Here is a 26244-nt window from a genome sequence, read left to right on the forward strand (position 1 = left end):
GGGGGGATAGGGGGGGCGGGGGGGGGGTAGCTACAAGCAAAATAGGAACTATGGGCCTTGCCTTGAAGGAATATATTAAAGCACCTGAGGAGACAAATATGGACCTTAGAGATAGCCTATTGCATCAAATAAAAATGGGGGCGGGGGGAGGCACCACTAAACAGGTACAGAAGGATCCCTACAGGCAGCTTGTTCACTTAGAAAACCACAATTAACATTATCTATGTTCTATTATATTTTCCTTATTTTGTTAACTATCCACCAGATTTAAATCTGGTTCAGTTGCCCTCAGAAGTGCCAAAGCTGCATGTCTGACACCTCTAGAACCTCTTCATAGGGAGTTTCATGTATTCGGTGTGCTGCGGTTTACAAAGTACTTTCTCCACATCCCTGGGAAGGGGATTCACCACAGAGGGAGGGCAATTGCTTCGACGGTTTACAACCTTATTAAAACTCATCATATGTTTCTTAAAAGAACAATGTCCAGTTCAGTTTCTTAAACAATTATTTTCTGGCCTTCGTATTTAAAATGTTAGTGTTTTCTATAGTTAAGTTCACAATGAAAAAGAAAACTTTAAGAAGTTAGGGGGGCTGGCCCAGTGTAGCATAGGTACCGCCCCTCCCCCCGCCCGCAGTCGCCTCATTAGAAAGTAATGACCATGGGCGGCCTTTCTTGGTATTGACAGCCATTAAATCCCCTCCCTCCCGCCCCCCTAGTCCAGCACCTCCCCTTCTCCATCCAAACCATGTGCGCCGGCCCCGCCCTGGAGGGAGGAGCCCACCTCCATCCCAAACCCGGAAGCCGAACTCTGGCAGCAGATCGCTGGGACTGGGCGTGCGGCCTGAGCCTCGGCGCGGAGAACGTCACGGCGGCCGCCTGGGCGGAAACTCCGGCCCAGCGTCCCCTCCCGCCCCCGGCGCGGGGAGCGTCCTCCCCTTGGTCACTATGCCCCCGAGCGGGCCATGCTGAGGCTCTGGGCCGCCGTCCCCAGAGTTGTGGCGGGTGTCCTCAGCTGCTGTGGCCCGCGCCTCCTGTGCACCGGCATGTTCTACGCCGTGAGGAGGGGCCGCAAGACCGGCGTGTTCCTCACCTGGTGAGTGGGCGTGTGTGAGGGAGTGTGCCCACCGGGTGGGTGGGTGAGAGCATCCTCCTGGTGAGTGAATGTGCCCTCCAGCCGCCCAGGTCGGTTGGCTTCCTCCCACCTTGAAGTCCTTTGCAATCAGACACACCTTTGCGCGTACATGTTCCGTGAACGGGATGTTTGTACCACTTTCTGACTCCCCCAAGGGTCTGAGGGTGCCCACTTGAGCCTTCTGACCTTCTCCCCTGGCATGGCCTGTCTCCATCAATGACAAAAGGTCAGTCCTTTGGGGAGATGTTTAGATGACCCTAAGCAGGGTGTGTGATCTGCTGCATTTTGTGATTGACCAGGGAATTACTCAAAGAAAACCTTGTCATTCTGCCAGCCCTGCGTTGGGTCTGTTAACTTCCCTCCATTACCAAACACACCCTGAAGATCTTGGTTTCAGCCTTTTGGGCCCCAAAGTGGGACCATGGCTTACATGGCCCTGAAACCAGACCTGGAATTTTAGAGGTGAAGGGATTTTAGAGGGCAACAGGCGCCTAGTATAACAATTTAAAACTGGAAACAACCTTAAAGTTCATCCACTTCAGCCTACAAGTGAGAAAAGTGAAGAGATCTTGGGGACCAGGACTTAGGTCCCCAGCTTTCCAGGGCAGAATATTTTCCACTGTAACCTGACAGTTAAATTTTTTGGGGGGGTCTCAAATGTCTAAACTACCTCCTGCAGGGCTCAGAGAGCCAACGAGATATTGCAGAATCAATATTAAACTTTTGGTACCTGCTGTATGTTCAGAGAGAGCACTGGAGATAGATGGTTGGAGAGATGCATAGTCTGGCCAACTCTCAGTCTCAGCCCTAAAAGTGTTTACAATATAGTAGAACCCTGTAGAAATACTTTTTGCTCATCTTTTCTTCTTGGGAAAGGAGATAATAAACTCCTCCTAATAAGGTAGTTGTTCAGTCAAGGATCGTTTTTGTTGTTGTCTCTTGTTGTTGAGTCATTTCTTTATGAGTCCATTTGGGGTTTCCTTGGCCAAGATACTGAAGTTGTTTGCCATTTCCTTCTCCAGCTCATTTTTACAGTTGAGGAAACTGAGGCAAACAGGGTTAAGTGACTTGTCCAGGGTCACACAGCTAGTAAGTGTCTGAAGCCCTATTTGAACTCAGGTCTTACTTGCTTGAGGTCTGGTACTCTATCCACTTCACTATCCAGTGCCCCTTGTTTCTATCTAAGATTGGACTAAAATATAAAAAGATTTTGGTGAGCACCTGCTGTGTAACCAGTATAATGCTAGGTGCTGCCCTCAAGAAGCTTGTGATCTTATTTGGGAAACAGTAAAATTAACACACGGGAATAGCAGTAATTGAGGATCATCCTCACCTGAATAGTATAGAAAGAAGCCTCAACAAGGTTGATAACACCATACCAGACCAATATTCTAAATGTAAGCATAGTGTTTTGTAATCCTTAAGACTCTACATAAATTAGAGCTGTCTATTATTGCTAACATATAATTAGAAGAAATCTGTGACACTTTTGAAAGCATAAAAAATCATTTCTCAAGATGCATGAAAAAGGGGAAGCAACTAAACAATTAAAAAAAAAAAGTTGGTTTTGCTACCAGAAATAAAGTAATAACTCTACCAATGCCTACTTTCTATAAAAATGAGAGTGGTGCAAACACACACACACATATAGATGTGTGTACACACACACTCACACACGTACACACAGGTTTTCTTGTAAAGATGAGAAGGCAGGGTTTCACAAAATTCTTTTTACAGATGACCATATTTTAATTGCCTTGGTTGAAAGGTGCAGAGAATACAGCATAGCGCAGTTTGATTATTTTTAAAACTTTTGACATAGTAGAGAAAGACAAATTTTAAAGCTATCTCCTTTGCATGTTATGATCACATAAGATTCCTCGATAAATGTAATACAGACAACTTTGTTTAAAGATCCTTTATCAGTATTCAAGCAAGGCATGAAAGATTATGTTTACTGCTATCTGAAGGATGAGTTTAGAATACAAATTAAAAGAATTTCCTTATAGCAGATGAGAACAACAGGCAAGTTCTTTGGATCATAGATTTAGAGGTAGAAGAGGCCCCAGAGGTCTTCAGATCCCTCCTCTTACAGGTGAAGAAACTAAAATTCAGAGTGGTTAAGTAGCTTGGTAGGTCATAGTTGCACAGCTAGTGTTTGAGATGGAATGCAAACCCCAGGCCTTCCTGATCAAATTCTTCTAGCAGTTTCTCTTTCTGGAACTGCTTGAACTGGAACTGATTGAAACAAGCCTCAGAACTTTCCAAAATCTCAATTATAAGATCTACAAGCACTCAAGAATTCAACCTGCCTAGCAAGTAACATATAAAAATCGAAACGTATGAAGAATGTCTGTTAAGACGGTGATATGCAGGTAGTGTGTATGTATGCATGTGTGAAAATACAGACATAGTCATAGATGGGGGGTGGGGATTGAGTGGCTGATCACAGGGGATTGCAGAGATCTCTTGGTGGCACTGAGGCAGGATTCTCTTGCTTTGCCCGTGCCTGGATCTGGGTCACAGTCCTGGGTGATGGTTCTGGGGAATGGAGGAGCACTGGCATGGTGGAGCTTGTCTGGCTGTGGAGAGGGAATCATCACAGTTCCAAGACAGAAAAGAGTGCTTGAGGTAACTCACAGACCAGGGCACAGGCCAGGAGAGGACTGAACACCTCTCCTTTGATCATACAACCTTGGAAAGACTGAAAATTTACAGGTCCCTAGAAGTATCTCTGAAAACAGGTGCACAAAACCCCTGAAACTTGGGACTGTACACCCCCGCACACGCACTGGAAGCAGAGTTCTACCTCAACAAAAAGTTAAGTGATTGGCTGGGAAAATGAGCAAATAGGGTAAAAAACTCAGACTATAGAATCTTAGGTGACAAAGAAGATCAAAACATACAACCAGAAGAAGACAACAAAGTCAAAGCTCCTATATCCAAAGTCTCTAAGAAAAATATGAATTGGTCACAGGCCATGGAAGAGCTCAAGAAGGATTTTGAAAATCAAGTAGGAGAAGTAGAGGAAAAATTGGGAAGAGAAATGAGAATGATGCAAGAAAATGATGAAAAACAAGTCAACAGCTTGGTAAAGGAGAGCCCCCCCGCCCAAAAAAAAATAGCAAAGAAAATAACACCTTAAAAAATGGACTAACTCAAATGGCAAGAGGTCCAAACAGCCAATGAGGAGAAGAATGCCTTAAAAAGAATTGGTCAGATGGAAAAGGAGGTCCAAAAGCTCACTGAAGAAAATAATTCCTTAAAAATTAGAACGGAGCAAACGGAAGCTAATGACTCTATAAGAAATCAAGAAATTATAAAACAAAACCAGAAGAATGAAAAAATAGTGAACAGTGTGAAGAAGCTCATTGGAAAAACCACTGACCTGGAAAATAGATCCAGGAGAGATAATTAAAAAAATTATTAGGCTACCTGTGAAAGCCATGATCAAAAAAGAGTCTAGACATCACCTTTCAAGAAATTATCAAGGAAAGCTGCCCTGATATTCTAGAGCCAGAGGGTAAAATAGAAATTTTAAAAATCCACGGATCACCTCCTGAAAGAGATCCTAAAAAGAAAACTCCTAGGAATATTGTAGCCAAATTCCAGAGTTTCCAGGTCAAGGAGAAAATATTGCAAGCAGCCAGGAAGAAACAATTCAAATATTGTGGAAACACAATCAGGATGACACAAGATTTAGCAGCTTACACATTAAGGGATCCGAGAGCTTGGAATATGATATTCTGGAGGTCAGAGGAGCTAGGATTAAAACCAAGAATCACCTACCCAGCGAAACTGAGTATAGTTGTGTGGGGGAAAAAATGGATATTCAGTGAAAGAGAGAACTTTCAAGCATTCTTGATGAAAAGACCAGAGCCAAATAGAAAATTTAACTTTCAAATACAAGATTCAAGAGAAGCATGAAAAGGTAAACAAGAAAGAAAAGTCATAAGGGACTTATTAAAGTTGAACTGTTTATATTCCTACATGGAAAGATGATATTTGTAACTCATGAGACCTTTCTCAGTATTAGGGTAGTTGGAGGGAATATAAATATATATATATATATAGAGAGAGAGAGAGAGAGAGAGAGAGCGCGCGAGCGAGCGCGCGCACAGGGTGAGTTGAATATGAAGGGATGATATCTACTGGGAGAAGGAGAAAGGCAGAGGTAGAATGGGGTAAATTATCTCACGTAAAAGAAAAAGCTGTTATAATGGAAGGGAAGAGAGGGGAGGTGAGAGGGAAGGAGTGAACCTTACTCTAATTGTATTTGGCTTGAGGAGGGAATAACATACAAATTCAGTTGGGTATGGAAATCTACAGGAAAGTAGGGGGGAAGGGAATAAGAGAGGAGGGGATGATGGAAGGGAGGGAAAATGGGGGGAGGGGTAATCAGAAGCAAACACTTTTTAACATTTTTTTTTTTAAACTTTGAGTTACACATTCTCTTTCCTCCCACCCACCCTCATTGAGAAGGCAAGCAATTCAATATAGGACATACATGTACGGTCATGCAAAACACCTCCATAATAGTCATACTGTGACAGACTAACTGTATTTTCCTCCATCCTATCCCTTGCCCCATTTATTCTATTGTCTCTTCCTAAAAAGTGTTTGCTTCTGATTACCCCTCACCCCATTTTCCTTCCTTTCCATCATCCCCTCCTCTCTTATCCCCTTCACCCCTACTTTCCTGTAGATTTCCATACCCAACTGAGTTTGTATGTTATTCCCTCCTCAATTGTTTTTACATGCAACTGGGAAATAAGATATACAGACAGTAGTGTAGAGAAATCCGTCTTGCTCTACAGAAAGATAGAAGGGAAGGGGATAAGAGAAGGGGGGGGTGTTGTTAGAAGGGAGGGCAGATTCGGGAAAGGGGCGATCAGAATGCACAGTGTCTTGGGGTGGGGGAGGAGAGAGATGGGGAGAAAATTTCAAACTCAATGTCTTGTGGAGGTGAATGTTGAAAATGAAAAAATAAATTAAAAATTTTCTTAAAAGAAAGAAAATACATATGCGTTATATATGTGTATATGTATCTTGAATAGTCATTTTAGATGGACATTGGGCTGGGCCTGGATCATTCGTGAAGAGTTTAAGGAAAGATATGGTAAGAGCCTCATAGGATGAGAAGATTATAAATGGTTTATGATCTGTACTTTTGAAGAGTGTTCTCACATCAACCAGATAATGGTTCCATTGAAGTCTTTCCAGCATATAAGCCCAAATCCCATACATTAGAAAGCAACAGGATAGTACCTAATACAGTGCTTTGAACATAGTAGGTGGGTTAAAAAAGTTTATTAAGTTAATGAATGAAAATCCAAACAAGTTTAGCATGTTTTGTATTAGAATAGTGTTATTTAACCTTTTCATGGACCCTTTTGGCAGTCCAATGAAACCCACGGACCCTTTCTCGAAAAAATATTTCCAGATGCATAAGTAAAATGCATAGGATCACAAATGAAACTGATTATATGGAAATACAGCTTTCAAAATACTTTAAAAACAAACAAAACAGGTTCACAGACTACAGGTTAAAAACCCTTGGATTAGGAGGAAGCCATGCAGTCTCTTAATCTCGTTAGCATATGGAATGGATAATAGAGCAGGTGTAGTAGGTATATTGAGAGTTAAGAATAAGATATTTCATACTATTAGGTAGTTCAGAATCAAATCACCTTTCATCTTGAAGCTAGGTTTGAAAAACAGAGCCAAACAAATTCTCAACACTTCTTTGAAAGGAATCATGTAAGTACTTCTTACGAAGCACTTCTTTAACAGGAGCTAGTTTGTACGATGGATAGTGTGTTGGACTTAGAGGGAAAACCTGAGTTCAAATGGTGCCTCAGATGTTAGCTTTGTGACTCTAGACAAGTCAGTTATCTCTCTGTGTCCCAGCTTCCTCATCTGTAACATGGGAATAATGATGGTCACTACCTCACAGGGCTATTGCAAAGTCCAAGTGAGATGACATAACAACCCTTAGCAAGCCTTAATTGTGGTTATTATACTCCTCATAAGTGATCCGTGTCACTCTTTTTCAGGAGTGAATGTCAAGCACAAGTGGACCGATTTCCTGCCGCCAGGTTCAAGAAGTTTGCTACTGAGGATGAGGCTTGGGCCTTTGTCCGAAATACTGCCAGCCCTGATCGTTCAGCAGGTAACGCTCCTCGTGCTTTTACCCCTCCCACCCTTACAAAGCATTTTCACATCTGTTATGTCTCTTTGGATCCTCAACATAATTCTATGAGGCAGCTGGATAGTATCATTTCTTTTTTTTTTCTGGGTTTGTTTTTTTTTTTTTTTGGAGGGGGGAAGGCAAGGCAGTTGGGGTTAAGTGACTTGCCCAAGGTTACACAGCTAGTGAGTATGTCAAGTGTCTGAGGCTGGGTTTGAACTCAAGTCCTCCTGACTCCAGGGTTGGTGCTCTACTCGCTGCACCACCTAGCATTATTTCTTTTTCATGGGTAAGGATACTGAGACCTAGAGAGATTAGATGACTTCTTCACTATCACACAACATTGTAGGTGAGAAATAGGCCTAATGCATAGGTGTCTTTGTTATTTAAGCTTGCCAGGATATCTGCCAGATTCCAGTTCTAAAGAAATAAGCAGGGTTTCTTTAACTGAAGAGATGTGTGTATTTATTTATGTGTTTTCAACCTTTTGTCATTTCAGATAAAAGTTAGATTTATCTGATGCCCTCTTCTTTCACCCCTTCCTCCATACCTTTCTCACAAACCCCAAGTATGAGAATAGCAAGTTTCACCCTCTCCTGCCTTTCTACACTAGTGTATTCCTGTTACCTTTAATTTTCTTTCCCCACTTAAAACCTTCAGAACAGAATCAGTCCAGGCTTAGGTATTCTCTTTTTCTTATTTAACTCCTTCGATGCCCCTTAAAGACATTAAGGTTCTGAAGAGACATTTCTTGTTTTCTCACTCTATTAGAATATTAGCACTGCACCATCATACAGGTCCTTCCAGTTGCTCAGATAAATTGACCTTTCTAGGTTTCTTTGGGGTCTCACCTCAATTGAGAATAAAAGAAAAAAAAAACCTCTCTATTACAAACATGTAGTCAAGCAAAAAAATTTCCACGTTGGCCGTGTCCAGGAAAAAAAAAATTTGTGTGTCTCCTTCTGCACTCTGAATCCTTCATCTTTCTATCAGGAGGTGGATAGCATGTTTCATTCTTTCATAGTTGTTTGTCTTTATCATAATGTATTATTGGATAAATTATTTCCCTGGTTCTGTTCACTTCATTCTGCATCAGTTCATACAAGCCTTCCCAGGTTTCTATCAAACTATCCCCTTTATCATTTCTTGTAGCACATGTTAGATGCCATCTCCTTTGCAAGGTCTTTCCTTATTTCCTGAGTTGTTAGTGTGTGCTGCCTCTAAAAATTACTTTGTATTACTTTCTGTATGCTTGGTATTGTCTGTGTCTATATTCTATTGTCTTTGTATATATTCTATCACTAGCACCTTATTGGTGTTGTCTATGTCTATAGTATTGTCTTTGTATATATTCTATATTGTCTATGTCTAAGTTGTCTATGTATATATTGTCTCTATATATATTCTATCACTAGCACCCTACTCAGTTCTTTGCACATAGTAGGCAGTTAATAAAAATTTGTCAAACATATCTAATTCCTTACTGCTATTCTGTCTCTTGGGAGTAGAAAGGAAAATAGGTAGTAAAGAATTTATATATTACATGGAGTTCTATATATACTAGCAGTAAACGCTTATTAAGTTCCTGCTGTGTAACAGTCACTGGGCTAAGAGCTAGGGATACAAAAAGAAACAAATGACAGTCCCTCTTCTTAAGGAGCTCAAAATCTATTGGGGGAGACAACAAGCCAAGCTATGTACAGGATAAATGGGAAATAATTAACAGAGGGAAGACGCTAGAATTGAGAGGGGTTGGGAAGGGCTTCCTGTAGAAGATAGGATTTTAGTTGGGATTCAGAAGAAGCAAAGGAAGACAGTAGGCATGGAGGAGGAGGGAGAGCATTGCAGGCTTGGGGGACAGCCAGAGAAAATGTCCAGGGCCGAGAGATGGAGTGTCTTGTTTGTGGAACAGCAGGGAAGCTAGTGTCTGTAGGTTAAAGTGTATGTGGTAGAGAGTAAAATTTGAGAAGACTGGGAAGATAGGAGAGAGACTAGGTTATGAAGGGTTTTGAATGTGAAATAGAGCGAGCATCTTGTATTTGATCCTGGATGTGATAGGGAGCCACTGGAGTTTATTGAGTAGGGGGATGACATAGTCAGACCTGCATTTTAGGACTATCAATTTGATGACTGAATGAAGGATGAATTGGAGTAGGGGAGACTTGAAGCAGGCAGACTCACCAGCAGGCTGACTCACCAGCAGGCTGTTGCATTAATCTAGGTATGAGGTGATGAGAGACTGTATTAGAGTGGTGGCAGTGCCTGAGGAGAGAAAGGGACATATTTCAGACATGATGTAAAGGTGAAAAGGACAGACCTTGGCAACAGATTGGATTGAGAGATAGTGAGGAGTCAAAGATAACACCTACGTGTCAAGCCTGAGGAACTGGGAGGATGGTCCTGCCCTAGACAGTTATAGAGAAGTTAGAAGGGTCCAGAGTTGGAAAGCTGATGAGTTCAATTTGGACGTGTTGAGTTTAAGATGTCTACTGGACATCCAGTTCAAGATGTCTGAAAGGTATTTGGGGATACGAGATTGGAGGTCAGCAGAGAGTTGGGGCAGGATAGGTAGATTTGAAAATCATCAGCTTAGAGATGAAAATTAAATCCATGGTAGATAATGAGATCACCAGGTGAAGTAGTATAGATGGAAAAGAGAAAAACGCCCAGGACAGAACTCTGAGGGACATTTAGGATTAGAGGACATAGTCTGGAGGAAGATGCAGAAAAAGGAGACAGAGAAGGAGCAGTCAGATAGGTAGGAGGAAAACCAGGAGAGAATGGTGTCCTGAAAACCTAGCGATAATAGAGTATCAAGAAGGAGAGAATGATCAACAGTGTCAAAGGCTCTAGAGAGATCAAGGAGAATGAGGATTAAGAAAAGGCCATTTGATTTGTTGAGAGATCATTAGTAACTTTGGAGAGAGAAGTTTTGGTGAGAAGCCAGTTGGTAAGGGATTGAAAAAAGAGTGAGAGGTGAAAAAATGGCAGCAGTCATCGAAGATGGCCATTTTAAGGAGTTTGGCCCCTAAAAGCAGAAGAGATAAAGGATGATAATTAGCAGGGATAGAAGGATCCAGTGAGGGTTTCTTGTGAATGGGGGAGACATGGTTGTTTGTAGGCTGTGGGGAAGGAGCCTGTAGACAGCAAGAAGTTGAAAATAAGTGATTGGCTGGTGGTTACAGAGGGGACAGTCCGCTAGAGCAAACGAGATGGAATGGGATCACTTGTGAAGGTAGAGGAGTTAGTGTTGGTAAGGAGGAAGCCGCTTCATGTGAAGGAGATAGTGCCAGAAGGCATCTGAGTGATGAGATAAGGAAGAGGGGGAAAGAGGGTGCTCACAGCTAATGACTTCTGTTTTCTCTATAAAATATGAGGCAAGCTTCTCGGATAAGGTGGGGAAAAGAGGAGCCATGGTAAATTCGAGGGGCAGTAGAAAGGTTTGGAAGAGCTGCTGTGGAGAGTGAGGTGATAAGGGAGGTATAATAGGACTGGACTAGGACTAACCTTTTTAATCCTGGAGCATGTGTTGTCACTCACACCTGTTTGTTTTTCATTCTGCAACTTTTCCTCATTTTGGTGAATTATTGTTCTGCTCATAAACTCATATTTTGTTCTTTACATCCCTGAATATTTTTAAATGTCTTCAATCAGTAAACATTTATTAAGTGCCTACTGTGTGCCAGGCACTGTACTAAGCACATATATTAGTCTGATTTTATTTTATGTAGAAGTAAAATGGGATTAAAGAGGGCAGGGTTAGTGGGAAGAAAAGATATAGGAAGAGTTGAGTAGGGTGAGGACTTATTTTCTAAATAGCCAAACTTTTCTTGAACATTTTGCATTGGGGTTTAGAATTTAGAATTACTTTATTATTGGGCTAATGTTTTTACTTGGGGAAAAAGAGTTATTATCTCTTCAGACCTTTTTCCTTTTCTAGACTTCTTTCCTTTTTCTTAATGGACCATAATTAATTAAATAGATGCCCTTGAGAGGTCTCTTTCTGGTTTTGGAATCTTAACAAAAAAAACTATATCCTTACCCAGATTTTGTTCCACAAGAATGTGTACTCTAAATCTCCTCTGGTATCCTCAGCCTAGAATGAAAAAACTACATATAGAAATCATAGAGTGCAAAAATTTAAGATAATAAAGGCAGAACAGTTTGTATGATTTTTTTGGTACAGTTGAGTTCTTGAAGACAGTCCTTAAGAAGGTGACATTTGAGGACAACTTGAGGCCATCATGTGTAATAAAACAGAATCAAGATTCTTCCTCCCACTCCCCTCCCAAAAAAGGCTCCTTGAGGGCAGAGACAGATTCATTTTCCTTCTTACACATAGTGTCTACATAGAAGGCACTTAATAAATGCTTTCTGATTTGGAGTTTCTATGTTCAGATTATCTGTATGGCCTTAAGCAAGTCATTTAACCTCTTTAGACCTCTGTTTTCTAAACTGAAATGAGGATGTTGGACTACAGTCATCACGTTGGAAATAGAAATTTGGTGAAAGCTTGTGTTTAATTTCTTGCTCCTCACTTATGCATGGACTTTTTTTTTTGCAGTGCAGAAAAAGAAAAGTGACACACAAGACCCCAAAGTGAAACTGAACAAGAGACCCTATGAGTCATTAGATAAAGAGGAAGAGCCTTGTGCAAAGCTTGCAAAGCAAAATACAGACTCAGTGCCTTCACTTAGCAAAGAAACATTTTCTTACATGGGTAAATGTAGAACTTGTTTTATATTATATGAACATTTATATGTATCTAACTTGTTTACTTTTGGGTGGCTAATTTAACTGAAAACTTAGTAAAAATTTTTATAGAACTTCATACAAAAATAAGTAGAAAGCTGCTTTATGGTTAAATAGATACTATTGTATGGAATTTTTGAAATTGTTTTTGTTTCATTTCTAAATAACAGTTCCTTTCTTTCCTGCTTTTAAAAAAATTTGTATTTTTATTTATATCTGCGATATCTGTCTATAAAATGCTTGTTTCCAAATATATCCTTTCCCCCCTACCCTACTCAGTGAGCCATCATTTGTAGCAAAGAAGTTTTAAAAAGAGAGGAAAGAAAAACAGTTCAACAAACAAATCAACATATCAATCCAATCTAATAGTTTGTGCAATCTTCCATACCCATACCTTCCGTACCTTTACCCTCATAAAGAAAGGAAGAAAATTGATTTCCTCAACTCTTTTCTGGGGCCAAGCTTATTATATTTAAAAAGCATTCATTTCTCTATTTACGTTGTTGTCATTGGGTTTATTGTTTTCTTGATTTTGCATCAGTTCATATAAGTCTTTCCATGTTTTTTTGAATCATGTGAATCAATGAACATTTATTAAGAGCCTACTATGTACCAGGTACTCCTCTATATGCTAGACACAGAAATACGATGAATGAAAAATCCTTGCTCACCAGTTTACATTCTAATGAGGGAGCCAGCAAGTACATAAATAAGTATAGACAGAATAAATACAAACTAGTTCACTACAAGGTAATTTGAGGGGAAGGGCACTTAGCACTTGGAGGATGGGGAAAAGCATGGTTTAGAAGGTGGTACTTGAGCTGTATCTTATGGCAGAGTAATAGTCCATTCCATTCTTGTGCTTCAGTTTATTTAGCCATTAACTTATACGTGGGCATCTACTTTGTTTCTGTGACTTTGCTAACACAAAAAGTGGTGCTGTGAATATTTTGGTCTATGTGGAGCCCTTTTTTCTGTCTTGACTTCATTGGGATATATACAGAGATATATACCAAGTAATGGAATTTTGGGGTCAAAGTATGTGAGCAATTTAGTCACTTTTTTATTGTAATTCTAAATTGCTTTCAAGAAAAGTTGGACCAATTTGCAGCTTGACCAACAGTGTATTAGTGTGCTTACCTTCCCATGGTACATCAACTATTTCCATCATTTGTCATCTTTGCCGATTTGCTGGTCATTATTTTGATTTATATTTCTTAGCATTATTTTGATTTACATTTCTCTCATTAGTGACTTGAAGCAATCTTTTATGTGAGTTATTAATAGTCTGCAATCCTTTTGAGAATTTTCTTTTCATATATTTGACCACTTAACCATGAATGAATGGGTCTTGGTCTTTATGTTAATATTAATACTGTATATATCTTAGCTGTCAGGCCCTTATAAAAGGTATTGATGCAAAGAGTTTTTCCCATTTGACTCTTTCCCTTTTCATTCTATAATGCATTGATTTTGTTTATGCAAAAGCTTTTCAGTTTTGTACAGTTGAAATTATATATTTTGTTATATGTTAATGTCTGTCCCTTGTTCTGTAGGCAGTTAGATGTTGCAGTGGATAGATTGCTGGGTCTGGAGTCAGAAAGACCTGAGTTCAAACCTGGTTTTAGACATTAACTAACTGTGACCCTGGGCAAGTCAAATAATTTTTACTTGCTGTCTTCCATGCCTGGAATTCTCATGCTTGCCTCATCTCTGCCTTCTGCTTTTCTGAAGTCTCAGCTAAAGTCCCACCTTCTACAAGAAGCTTTCTCCCAGTTCTCCTTAATCTTAGTGCTTTCCCTGAGATAATGTCCGTTTTCCTCTGTCTGGACAGCTGTTTGCCTGTTGTCTCCTGCAGGGCCTTTTCTGCTTTTCTTTGCATCCTCAGTGCTTAGCACAGTGCCTGACAGCTTAGTAGGTGCTTAATAAATTCTTGATTACTATCAAAGAATATGTTGTTTTAATTTGGATGGTCTTAGCATGTTCTTCTAGAATTTGTGTTCCTTTTCATCTTCTGCAACAGGTGTTGGTGAATAAGCTTAAATTATTTGTATGATGATGATGCTGATCATTCATGGTGATCTTTGCAATACAAAATGACCTGTTGTGTCAGTAAATGCTATTTCTTGTTGTCTCCTAATCACTGAAAAAAGACAAACTCTTTTACTTCTCCACGTTTAACCTGTGAGCCATACTTCCGTTTATCTGGTTTTGTTTTCATTAAGAATCTCAGGATTAATATAATTCAGTTCCTCCACTCTAATGACCCCTCGTTGGTCATTAGACAAGGATCTTACAGTGAGAAGACCAACAGCTAATTTAAGGTTGAGAGGGTGTAAAAACCTGTGGGAGTCTTAGCACCCATTCCTGCTGTTCTGCTACCGTCACTGTACAAACAGAAGAAGCCATGTAGGACTGGGGACCATTTTGTATTTTCCTTTGACACAATGGTAACTCGTAAAGTATCCAAAGGATTCATTCACCAAGTGGCCAACCTGCCAGTAAGATTTACAAGAGTTTACATTACCTTTGCCTCTTGGTACTTAGCTTTGCTGGTCCTAAGAAAGCAAACTTTCAGACTAAAAACTTGTTACCAGGACTAGCTTTTCTAGCATGGTAGATTTTGTCAACCTGAGCACTTCCCCGGCATAGCCTTCAGGAACTTGATAGCAACTCCGTGCTGTGGTGAGATAGCAGAGCTGGATTTTGCATATACCCAGTACTCAAATCTTAGTTGAATGAGAGACGAGGACTGGACATGTGGATTTGAGTGTCATCCTCAGAAAAGGCAGTGAGAAGATGAAATCTTAAAGTATAGGAAAAGAGAAGCAGAAGGCTGAGAATGGAGCTTTGAAGAAGGCAGCAAAGAAAGAACAGTCAAGTAATATAGCAAGGGATTGGTCAAAGAGATAAGAGAACTAGAAAAGTGTGATATCAGTTGACAGCTAACTCCTTCAAGTGCAGAAGTTACAAGAATGCTAGGCACTATAGATCTATTTATGCTAAGTTTCTGGCTGTTTTTAGTCTTTTGGGTTTTATAGCATGAATGAATGAATAAAGCATTTGTTAAGCACTTACTATGTGCAAAGCACTGCATGAAGCACTAGAAAAGCAAAACAGCCCCTGCTCCCAAGGAGCTCGAATTCTCATGGAGGAGACAACATAGGGAAGGGCTTAGCTGTAAGTTGGATGGAAAGGTCCCATGGTCCTTAAGGTACGGTGGCAAAGCAGATGTTCATAGTTCTTCTTTAATGTCATTTCCTTTGAGAAATCATATCATTTCTGATTGAATTATTTGACAGTGCCAAGGGCTTTAGTGATAAGAACTTTCCTTTCTGGGTCTTCAGTAGCTGTGACTGAAGCACTTGCAGGAGTGCTTGTCATGTTGTATCTCCACAGAGCTTGCTTTCTAAGATGATGGCTGAGGGCCCTGGGCCAGAAGGAGTGCTATTCCTAAGATTCTTGAGTTCAGGGTCCTGGGCTCTCTCCACTGAGGTCTGAGGGAAGATGGTGGTCAAAAGTGTAAGTAGTGGTTTAACTTGCTGTAACCAGAATGGCCTTTGTTTTCTTTGAGTGACTCAGTTTATCTCATTGAGGCTTGCTGGGCCATGCCTGGGAGCAGAGAACTTCCTGTGTGATGAGTCATGGGGCTGGCTGAGGGGAGGTATTGACTCCAGAGCCATGCCCTATTGGGTGTTAACCTAGTCTACGCTAGGGGGAGGGGCCAACTCAAGAACCAATCGGCCCTGGTCATTCAGGCGGTGCTTGATGATGTCAAAAACTCTATAAGAGGGGAGAGGACAGCTTGAAGAGCTCTCTTTCCTTTTCCGGTTGGTGCGGGAGCAGTGGCAAGTGTGACTCTGGGCCAACCCTTGCTCTCGGGCTGAGCCCAGATGTTGGTAACTATGAATTGTATTGGGTATGTCTGTTGATATTTGTAATTTGTTTGTATTTTGTTCTGAAGTTTGGGGTGCTGGTTTTGTTTTCCCCCGAACTAAATGAATGTTCTGAACTTCAGGGTGCTGGCTCTTTGTTCCCCTGAACTAGGTGACTGTAATCTGTATTTGGTCTGTCTCTTGATGCTTGTCTAATGCTCCCCTGAACTAACTGAATGCTGGTGTTTTTCCCCTGAACTAAATGAATGTTGTCTGTATGCTAACTGAATGCTGGATTAAAGTAAGCTGGTCAACCCCTTCACTGTGCTTTCCTTGTTTAAGCAGATAAAAAGAACCTGTGCTTTCCCGGCGTGCCGGCAGCCTCCTGGGTGCATCTTATGCCCCCACAGAAGCTGCTAGCTGGATTGTTAAAACACTTGCCTAGCACATGCTACTTCCTGTCTCTCTCTCAGGGTGTCTTGATGCTTCACCTCAGCTGGCCAACCTGCTCTGTGGGTGACAGTTGATGGGGATGGCTGGCCTTTTCTCCATAGTAATTGCTTCCCAGGTGATGTTTGCCAGGGCTTCAAAAAGTTAAATTTACTTTTGACAAAATTTCATTGCAAAGATGTCTCCATTGCTTCCAACAGCCATCTGAACAAATTTCACATTTTAACAACTGTCCACTTTGGAGGAATAACAAAAGATAGACACACATACTCTTGTCCACTTTCTGATTGAAGATTCTGGGATAAGGACCAAGAATTTGATTTTTGTCAGAACAGATACTCTCTCCACTGACACATGTTGCATCCATTCTCTTGATTTAATAAATGAACTTCAAGGGTTATTTTGGCCAAGAGGTTCATTGCCCTGTGGCCCATCTGGTCATGAACCTCTTTAGTCTTACCTAGGCTGATCATCAGATAATGGTTGTACTTCCATCCTTCTTTGAATGTGTACAGAAATCCTTTCCAGTTTTGTAGGACCTACAAGAGCTCATATAGATTTTGATAACCTAAGGTCACCCTCATTCCACTATGAGTCATCAGAGGAACACTTCACCGAAGAATTGGTGGCATAGATACTTAAAAATCTTTCTGAGATCAATTCAGCATTAAGGAGGAGGCCTTATCTGCTAGAATTTTGATCATTACTGTACTCAGGCTCTGTGCATCATTTTGGTGTAGAGATGCTCTGTGTGTAAAAAGAATCATGGCTTATGGTACACAAAGAGACAGTTTTGCTGTTCTCTGATGATCTTTCCTTCTAATTTAGAACCCAGACAGCTGGTGTTTGATCACTCACGTGTGACCCAATTGCACAAAGTAGTTTCATTACCCATTGATTTGCACATGAATGCTGAATTCCGAAGAAAAGGTGGGACCTAAAAGTAAAACCCCAGAAGGAAAAATGAGGTTATTCTCCTTGGCCTTAAGTTGAATTCAGCCATCATAAAAATTCCTCATTAGAAATGATAGTAAACTTTTGAAAAATAATTGGTGTTATTAGTAATTTCCCTTGTGCAACACTGATCAAATTTTTTGTTTCACAGGAGATGCAGCTGTGGTTTACACAGATGGCTGTTGCTCCAGTAATGGGAGGAGGAAAGCTCGAGCAGGCATTGGTGTTTACTGGGGACCAGGTCATCCCCTGTAAGTAACATGTGGCTTTATTTTAAACCTTACAGTAGTTTCTGAGATGCACATTTAACCCAGTTGCTGACATATTTTATAACTTGGCAAGATTTGTAGGAGAATCTGCTGTAATTTTTTGAGAAGCACAGTTTTGCTGTAGCAAGAGCACTGAACTGGGAGTCTGGAGAGACCTTAGTTCAACTTCTGCCATCATCACTTAGCTGCTGTGGGATCCTGGGCAAATATGTCTCATAGCTTCTTCTAGCTTAGGTTATTAGGAAGATCAGATGGTTTATAGGGGCTGCAAACCTTGAAGCACTATATAAATATCACAGAATAACAGAATTCGAGAGCTGGAATAGATCTTACCAGTCATCTAGTCCAACCTATACACAAAAAAGAATCCCCGTTATAACATACTTGACAAGTGGTCATCCACCCTCTGCTTGAAGACTTCTGAGGGGGAGATTTCCACCTCTGGAGGCATCCCATTCCACCTTGGGTCAGCTCTGATTTTTGGGAAGTTTTCCCTGACATCAAGTCTAAATTGGTTTCTTTGCAGGTTCTACCCATAGCTCCTGGTTCTGCCTTCTGGGACCAGTCAGAACAAGTCCAATCCCTACCCCATAAGACAGACCTTCTGATACTTGAAAACAGCTATCATGTCCTTCTGAACCTTATTTTCTCCAGTTACACATACTTGCAAATACACATTCTTGCAAATGATTCTCATGTTAACAGATCAAGGCCCTTACCATCCTGGTAGCCATTCTGCTTACACTCTCCCGCTTATCAGTATCCTTAAATCTTGGCACTCAGGACTGAACACAGCTCCAGATGAGATCTGATGACTGCAGAGTAGAGTAGCCTGATCACCTCCTTATCCCTGCTTCTCAATGCAACCCAAGATCAAATTAGCTTTCCTGGCTGCCATTGCCCATTACTGACTCTTTGAGCTGTTGGTCCACTAAAACTCCCTGATCTTTTTCAGAACTGCTGTCTAACCATGCCTCCCCCATCTTTCACTTGTAAAGTTGATTTTTTTTGTAAGCAAAGGTAACACCATATTGCTCCCTATTGAATTTTACCTTGTTAGATTTAGCCTAATGCTCTATAAAAGATCCAGTTTTGTGTTTTCTACAAATTTCATGAGCAAGCCATCTGTCTTTATCCCAATCAGAGATAAACAGCACAGGGCCAAGCAGAGACCCCTGAAGGACACCCTGGAGACCTCCTCTCAGAACTGACATGAGCTATTAATAACTTCTCTTTGAAACTGGCCATGTAGCTAGTTGTGAATCCGTCCAATTGCATTGTCATATAATCCATAGCCCTTCACCTTTTTCACAAGAAGAACAGTATCAGATATTTATTAGCTTTGTTAAAATCTAGATAAACCATTTCTAGAATATTTTCCTCATCTTCTGTATTAGAGCTCTTCTCTTTTCCATATCTGAGTTATCACTGATAATGGTTCTGAAGTCACAAGTGCCATTTCTTTCAGTACCCAAGGACGCCGTTCATCTGAGCCAGGTGACTAATTCATCAAGGTCAATTAGGTCCTCTCTGACAATGGCCTCATTTCCTGGGTATCAACTCTCCATCAGTCATTTTTTTGTCATTTCTGGTGCAAAGAACTTTCTTTTTGTTAAGAGAAAACAGAAAAAATTAGAATTGAGCACCTCTGTCTTGCCTTGTTGGCACTTATGATAGTCCTTACCATCCCAAGCAAAGGTATATCCCTTCTTTGATCCTCCTCTTTCTCCCAATACAGCTAAAAGATCAACTATTGTTTAAAAGACCTAGGAATGTTAGAAACAAAGCTTTGTCCCAGTTCAGCATTATTCAGATTTACCCTTCAGAAAGGCTTTAGGTATGATTGAGACTTTTCCTTTTCTTTCTCCAAACCTCTCATAGCAAGTCTCTGTTCAAAATATTCTGTGCCAAAATTAGTCATCTACTTAAATGGTTCACATACCCCGATAGCAGAGCAGTATTAACTGATGCAGAATTTCCTTTTTTTTAAAGATTACTTTTATTTTCACTTTCAAATTTTCTCTCTCCCACCCATTGAGAAGGTAAGGAAAACTAAGCCGATTACAAATATGTAGCCAAGCAAAACAAATTCCCTCACGAGCCATGTCTAAAAAGAAAGAAAAGAAAATATGCTTTGCACTCCATCAGCTCTTTATCTGAAGGTGAACAGCATGTTTCTTCATCATGAGTCCTTTGGATATGCGATTGGTTCCATTATGTTGATCAGAGGTTCTCAGCCTTTCAAAGTTGTTTATCTTTACAATATGGTTGTTGTGCAAAATGTTCTCTTGGTTCTACTCACTTCACTTTGCATCAGTTCATACACATCTTCCCAGGTTTTTGTGAAACATCTCTTTCATTAAGGCAGAGGTTTAGGGGTTCCACAGAGAGATTTCTGAGGGTACATACATTAATTTGGATAGAGAAAAATTACATCTTTATTTTCGAAAACTTCTAACTGACATTTATTGTTTCTTTCAATTATGATTTAAACAAAAGACAATATTTTTCTGAGAAGTATCTGTTGACTTTACCACACTACCAAAAGAGTCCATGACACAAAAAAAGTTAAGAACCCTTACCCAATGGAATGATCATTGGGTATGAAATTAAAGTACTAGTCTTCTAGCTCTGGCAATAACTTTTAACTATTCTTAGTATATTGAATTGCTGTTAAGAATCTTTTGGTGCAAGTATATGTGAAAGTGGAGTAGTATCATAAAATTGAGTCACACAAACCCATGCCTGAAAGCATAGGGTCTGAAAGAAATTTAATTATATCTAAAAGCCATTGGCTGAAGGTAAGTAAAGAAGTTGTCCAGAAATAAGGAGGTAGTCTACCAGGCTTGCCTAGCTCAAGTCCTGTGTTCCCTTCACTGAGGCACATTGTTCTTCTCTAGTATTACTATATATATCTAATACAAAGTATTTAATATGATGTTAGTAAATACGTATAATTTTGACCTGATCTATAAATTAATTGGGCTAGGGAACTTTTGGTAAGTAATCTTCTCTACCTATCAGCACCTTCTCAATGTTAAATGACTTGCCCAGTATGAAAGGCAGGTATTCCTGACTCCAAGGCCAGCTCTATATCATGTTGTTTCTCAAGTGTGTATGTCTGTGTCCTTGCGTACACGTATGTGTATTTAAACATGCTAGGTTTTTATCTAGTACTTTGTAATGCCTAAAGAGTAATTTATAAATCTTTCTCTTTTCATTCTCCCTGCCTCCCGCCCTTGTTCCTTTCCCCCTCCCTCCTTCCTTCTCTTTTTCTTTCCTCTTTTTCTTCATTTTCTCTCTCCACTCTCACAGAAATGTGGGCGATAGACTTCCTGGGCGACAGACTAACCAAAGAGCAGAAATACATGTAAGTTATGAGCTATCAGAATTTTGTCTGCTTTAAAAATAATGATTATTAAAAATTAATAGATCTCTGCTTAATAGTTTAGTTTTTCTTTGACTAATTATGAAATGAAATCTAATGTTGTATTACCTGGATTATCTAAAATAATCCAGGTATAGAAAAGGCTTAGTCAAAAGCATTTTATTAAATATTTACTACTATGTGCCAGGCACTGTTCTGTGCTAAGCACTCATGATACAAAGGAAAGCACTAACCTTTTAGCATTGCCTTGTAGTAGTTTACATTCTAATGGGAGAGAAAACATGTAAATAACTAGGTACATACAAGATATATGCAGAATAAATGAAACATGATCTCAGAGTAGAGGGCATATTAGCTGGGGCAGATCAGGAAAGATCTACTGCATAAGGTAGGCTTTGAGCTAAATTTGTAGGAAGCCGGGAAAACAAAATCAGAGGTGGGAAGGAAGAGCTTCCAGGCCCAAAAGACAGCCAGTACAAAAGTAAGAAGTACCGTGTGTGAGGAGCAAGTAGGCTAGCTCATATAGCAGGATTATAGAGTTCATAGAGGACAGTGAAGTATAAAAAGACTGGAAAGATATGAAGGAGCCAGATTGTAAAGGGCTTTAAATGCCAACTAGAGGACTTTATATTTCCTTCTTGGGGTAGTAGTAAGCAACTAGAATTGGCTAAATAGAAGAGTGACGTAGTCAGGCCCGTGCTTTAAGAAAACCACTTTGGCAGCAGGATAGAGGATGGGTTGCAGAGAGGAGAGATTTAAGGCAGGAGATGTTAGAAGACTGTTGCAGTAAGCAAGAGCTGTGGAAGTCCAGAGAAGGGGATCAATGACAACAAGATTGGGCCATGGTTTGGATATGTGTGGTGAAAATGAAAAGCGGAAGACGACATTGAGGTTGTGAGGTCTGTGCCTGGATGGCCCAGTGCACTGGGAGGACAATGGTGCTCTTGATAATAAGAGTTCAGAGAAGAGGGGTAAAATGATTGTCTTGCTATGGTGGGAGCTTGTTTGAGATTAGATAACATTAAATTTGGAGTAGACCTGGTCAGCACAGTTGTGATTTCCTCCAGCTGTATTCAGCAGTACATAAAGAGGAGGGATGGGGATGGATCATTGGAATAATCCAGGGTGGGGCTTGGCAAGGTATGATCAATAGGATGAGGGAGCAGGGGACTCAAGTACAGGATAACTTGAGAGCTTAGTTGGTTTGCAGAGGAGTTGATCAAGGGAAGGGAGGAGATTGTAGCTAGTGCATGGGTAAGGACCCAAAAAGAGTTTAGAAAGAAGGGAGGTTTCAGGGAGGACAAAGAAGAGGATTAGAGGTTTTAAGGCAGGAAAAGTTGGAATGCTTCAAGATTAGTTTAGGATGTGATAACATTCTGGAAAAGGCTTTTTTACAAAAAATTGTAGACTTTTTTTCATATAGCTTTCTATTTAGATTAGTGATGGCATATCAGATAGAGAATCTAATGACTATGAGTGCCTTAGCCTTTCCATTTCCTCACTTGTAAAATAAGGAGGTTGGGTTAAATTGGAGGTTCTTAACATCTTTATTTCAGTGTAACTGGTTTCCTTTGTGACCCTGTGCATTTTATTTTATGCATTTAATGACATTTTCTGAGAACAACTTTACCATTCTGCCAGTAGTCTTCACCAGACTGCCAAAGGAGTACATGACAAAAACAAGAACCTCTGGATTAGATAGAGACTAGATCTGAGAGTCATCAGTTCTGTGAACCAGTGCAATGTTAGAGCAAATAGATAAACTTTATAGTCATTATAAACATAAAGCATTCTAAGTTAGCCACTTTTCTGTTATATAACTGTCAAACTGTCTCTTCAAGGCTGCCTGTAAAGCAATCGAACAAGCCAAGAATCAAAACATCAGTAAGCTGGTTCTCTACACAGACAGTATGTTTACTATAAATGGTAAGTGATTATTTTTTTTTCTTATAGTGGCTCTTATGTATAGAAAGACTAAGACAACTGCTTATCTGGAAGAGAGAGGTTCTGGTGACTGTTGGCTACCTACAGCACTTCTAAGAGGTCAGGTTCAGCTCAAAATGGCAAACTGGGAATACGGGTTGGTCTAGAGCAGGAATTCTTAACCTTTGGCCTATGAACTTTAAAAAGTATATTTTAATATAATTGGTTTCCTTTGTAATTATTTGCATTTTATTTTATGCATTTAGAAACATTTTGAGAAAAGGGGTCTACCAACTTTACCAGACTGCTAAAGATGTCTGTTATTCAAAAAAGTGTAACAATCTGCCTGAAATACAAGTCATTCCCCAATTGAGAAATGGTCAAAGGATATGAACAGGCAGTTTTCAGAGGAAGAAATTAAAGATATCTATAGGAATATGAAAAAATGCTCAACATCACTACTGATTAGAGAAATGCAAATCAAAACAACTCTTAGGTACCACATCTCTCCTGTCAGATGGCTAAAATGACAAAACAGGAAAATGATAAATGCTGGAGAGGATGTGGGAAAATTGGAATGCTGTTACATTGCTGGTGGAGTTGTGAACTGATCCAGCCATTCTGGAGAGCAATTTGGAACTATGCCCAAAGGGCTATAAAAATGTTCATACCCTTTGTCCCAGCAATACCACTTCTAGGGCTGTATCCCAAAGAGATCACGCAAGTGGGTAAAGGACCCATATGTACAAAAATATTTATAGTGGCTCTTCTTGTAGTAGCAAAGAATTGGAAATCAAGGGGATGCCCATCAACTGGGGAATGGCTGAACAAGTTGTGGTATATGAAGGTAATGGAATACTATTATGCTATAAGAAATGGGGTTGATACGGACTTCATAATAACATGGAAAAACCTACATGATATAATGCTGAGTGAGCGGAGCAGAACCAGGACATTATACACATTATATGCAACCACAGATATATGGATTCTGTGATGACTAACCCTGATAGACTTTGCTCTTCTCAGCAACACAAGGTACAAAAACAACTCCAAAGGACTCACGATGGAGAATGCTATCTACATCCAGAGAAAGAACAATGAAGTATGAATGCAGATTGAGGCACACTTCATGCTCGCCTTCTCTTTTTCCCTTTTTCCCTTTTTTTCTCTTTTGTTTTTGTTTTTGGGTGTTTTTTTGGTTCTGTCTCCTCTTTCTCATGATTCATTCCATTGATCATAATTCTTCTTTACAACTTGACTAGTATGTAAATAAGTTCAATGTGAAGTTATGCATAGAAGATATATTGGATTCCATGCCGTCTTGGGGAGGGAGGTGGGGCGGGGGAAGAAAATCTGGAACACAAAATTATGTAGAACTGAGTGTTGTAAACTAAATAAAAAATCATAAAAATAGAAAGGAATCAAAGGAAAAAAAGAATCTTTGCCTGATTGAGAGGTTTTTTGTGAGTTAAATCCACCTTTTTGACAATTGGATCATCCAAAGATCCTTCATATTTAACAGAGTGAACCCCACCTCTCAGGTGTTCTGGGGAATTCTTTTTGATACATTGTTTACTAGGACATTTTTTGCAAGGATAGTCACCGCTTATGGATAGTAGAATGCCAAATAATATGTCTGGAGTAAAGTGTCTTCCAGAGAAGTTTGTTTTGAGACAACTGGATGGCTCTCAGTAGAATCTAACATTAGTTTCTATTAGTTTTGGTAAGTTGAATTGAAACACCGATGGTCTTTATGTAGCTGTGTCTATAGAGTTCATAGCTGTGAAAATTCCTGGAAAAGCTGATAATTCAAGAAAGTTAAGGATAAAACACAATAAAGTTGGTTGTGAAATGGTGTGATGACTGGTTACATTTTAATTACCTAGGTATAACGAGTTGGGTTAAAGACTGGAAGAAAAATGACTGGAAAACAAGCACAGGAAAAGATGTCACTAACAAAGAAGACTTTGTTAAGCTTGATAAACTTATTGAAGGCATAGACATTAAATGGGTGAGTAGTAGTGTTTCTTTTGACATTGTGTTCAGCTTACTTGACATATTTATTTATAGTCTTTCTAAATAATTTAGTCATCTGAAAAATTAAATCAGTAGTTGAAAAAGGCTAATATCACAATTTCTTGAAGAAGACATTTCTTTTATCCCTTTTTTGTGTGCTATTTACTTGCTTGCATTTGAAATCAGTCAGAATAATTGAGACAATTTTCTTATAGACATAACTTTAGTGTTAATTCACACTACTTTTTAAGGTTCTTTCATTAATAGAAGTAATGTTATTGACCAAAGACTGAGTAACTTATTTAAACTTCTCTTTTAACAGGTGCATGTTCCTGGTCATTCAGGGTTTGCAGGCAATGAAGAAGCTGATAGATTAGCAAGAGAAGGCGCTAAAAAATCTCAAGACTCAACATAGCATAATTTTTATAATCTAATTAAAGAGCAAACCAATTGCTCTTTAGTCATTATTTGTGTGACAATTTGCCTATGAGACATGAACTATTGCAGGTGGACTTGAGAACATTCTGTTTGATCAGGAAGGCCATGTAAGTTTTCTGTTGAAGTATGGTTCAGTATATTAAACTACCCTTCACTTAAACCTGACCAACGTATCTGTTTATCTTTGGAAATTGTTTGGGATTTCAGCATAAAGTAGATGTAGCTGACTATTGCCCAACAATGTTTTCAGGTTTTTGGGGTTTTTTTTTGAATTGAAGTTTGATTCTGAAATTGAGGAGTTAGTGTTTTGCTTAGAAACTCAGAAGGAGCTAGGTAAAATAATAATGGTGATGATGATGATGATGACGATGATGATTGTCTTCTGATCGACCCCAGGTGAGAGGAGTATTAAAAGTTAAATTAACTTCTCAGGTTTCTTCCATTTTTTTAAAGGTTGCTTTGCAGCTAGAATAAAATTGAACATGATACTAGACTTCAAATGATCCATAATTTCATCAGTGTGAGCACTCCTTCCAAAAACATGGCAAACTCTGCCTGCCTTGGATTCTTTATTAGTTTTTGTTTTGTTTTGTTTTATTTTGACAGAAAAATTCATCAGCAGGTGTCCAGCCTCTTAATGTTAAGCTTCTCTGAACTTAGCTTGGCTGGGCTGTGGATGACACATGTACATGACTAAATGCAAAGCCTTTCCAGCTTGGTAGGACCTATCAGATCATAGACTGGAATTATTTTCAGCAACCTAGAACCTCTTCTATGACATTGGGTAGGTATTGTAGACTCTAGTGGAAGATATGTGTTATCCTGCAAGTATAAATAAACCCTAAGAAACAGA

At 39.7% G+C, this 26244-nt stretch overlaps 1 protein-coding gene across 1 annotated transcript; it reads left to right on the forward strand.

Annotated features, from left to right (window-relative positions):
- The first annotated feature begins 791 nt into the window (after positions 1–791).
- Positions 792–26244, forward strand: RNASEH1 (ribonuclease H1). The gene is made up of 8 exons (XM_036751443.1): positions 792–1094; positions 7190–7305; positions 11888–12043; positions 17506–17605; positions 20939–20993; positions 22853–22937; positions 24824–24948; positions 25276–26244. The coding sequence occupies exons 1-8, from the start codon at positions 964–966 to the stop codon at positions 25366–25368; spliced, it is 861 nt and encodes a 286-aa protein (XP_036607338.1). The 5' UTR covers positions 792–963; the 3' UTR covers positions 25369–26244.

The sequence above is a fragment of the Trichosurus vulpecula genome, chromosome 3, assembly GCF_011100635.1.
Source record: "Trichosurus vulpecula isolate mTriVul1 chromosome 3, mTriVul1.pri, whole genome shotgun sequence".
In the NCBI taxonomy this organism is placed as follows: domain Eukaryota; kingdom Metazoa; phylum Chordata; class Mammalia; order Diprotodontia; family Phalangeridae; genus Trichosurus; species Trichosurus vulpecula.

Excerpts from the sequence above, each read along its gene's own strand:
- RNASEH1 (XM_036751443.1), top strand. The coding sequence starts at position 964 with ATGCTGAGGCTCTGGGCCGCCGTCCCCAGAGTTGTGGCGGGTGTCCTC. Across the intron at positions 17,606-20,938 it reads TGGGGACCAGGTCATCCCCT|AAATGTGGGCGATAGACTTC; the intron begins GTAAGTAACATG and ends CCACTCTCACAG. Across the intron at positions 24,949-25,275 it reads AAGGCATAGACATTAAATGG|GTGCATGTTCCTGGTCATTC; the intron begins GTGAGTAGTAGT and ends CTCTTTTAACAG.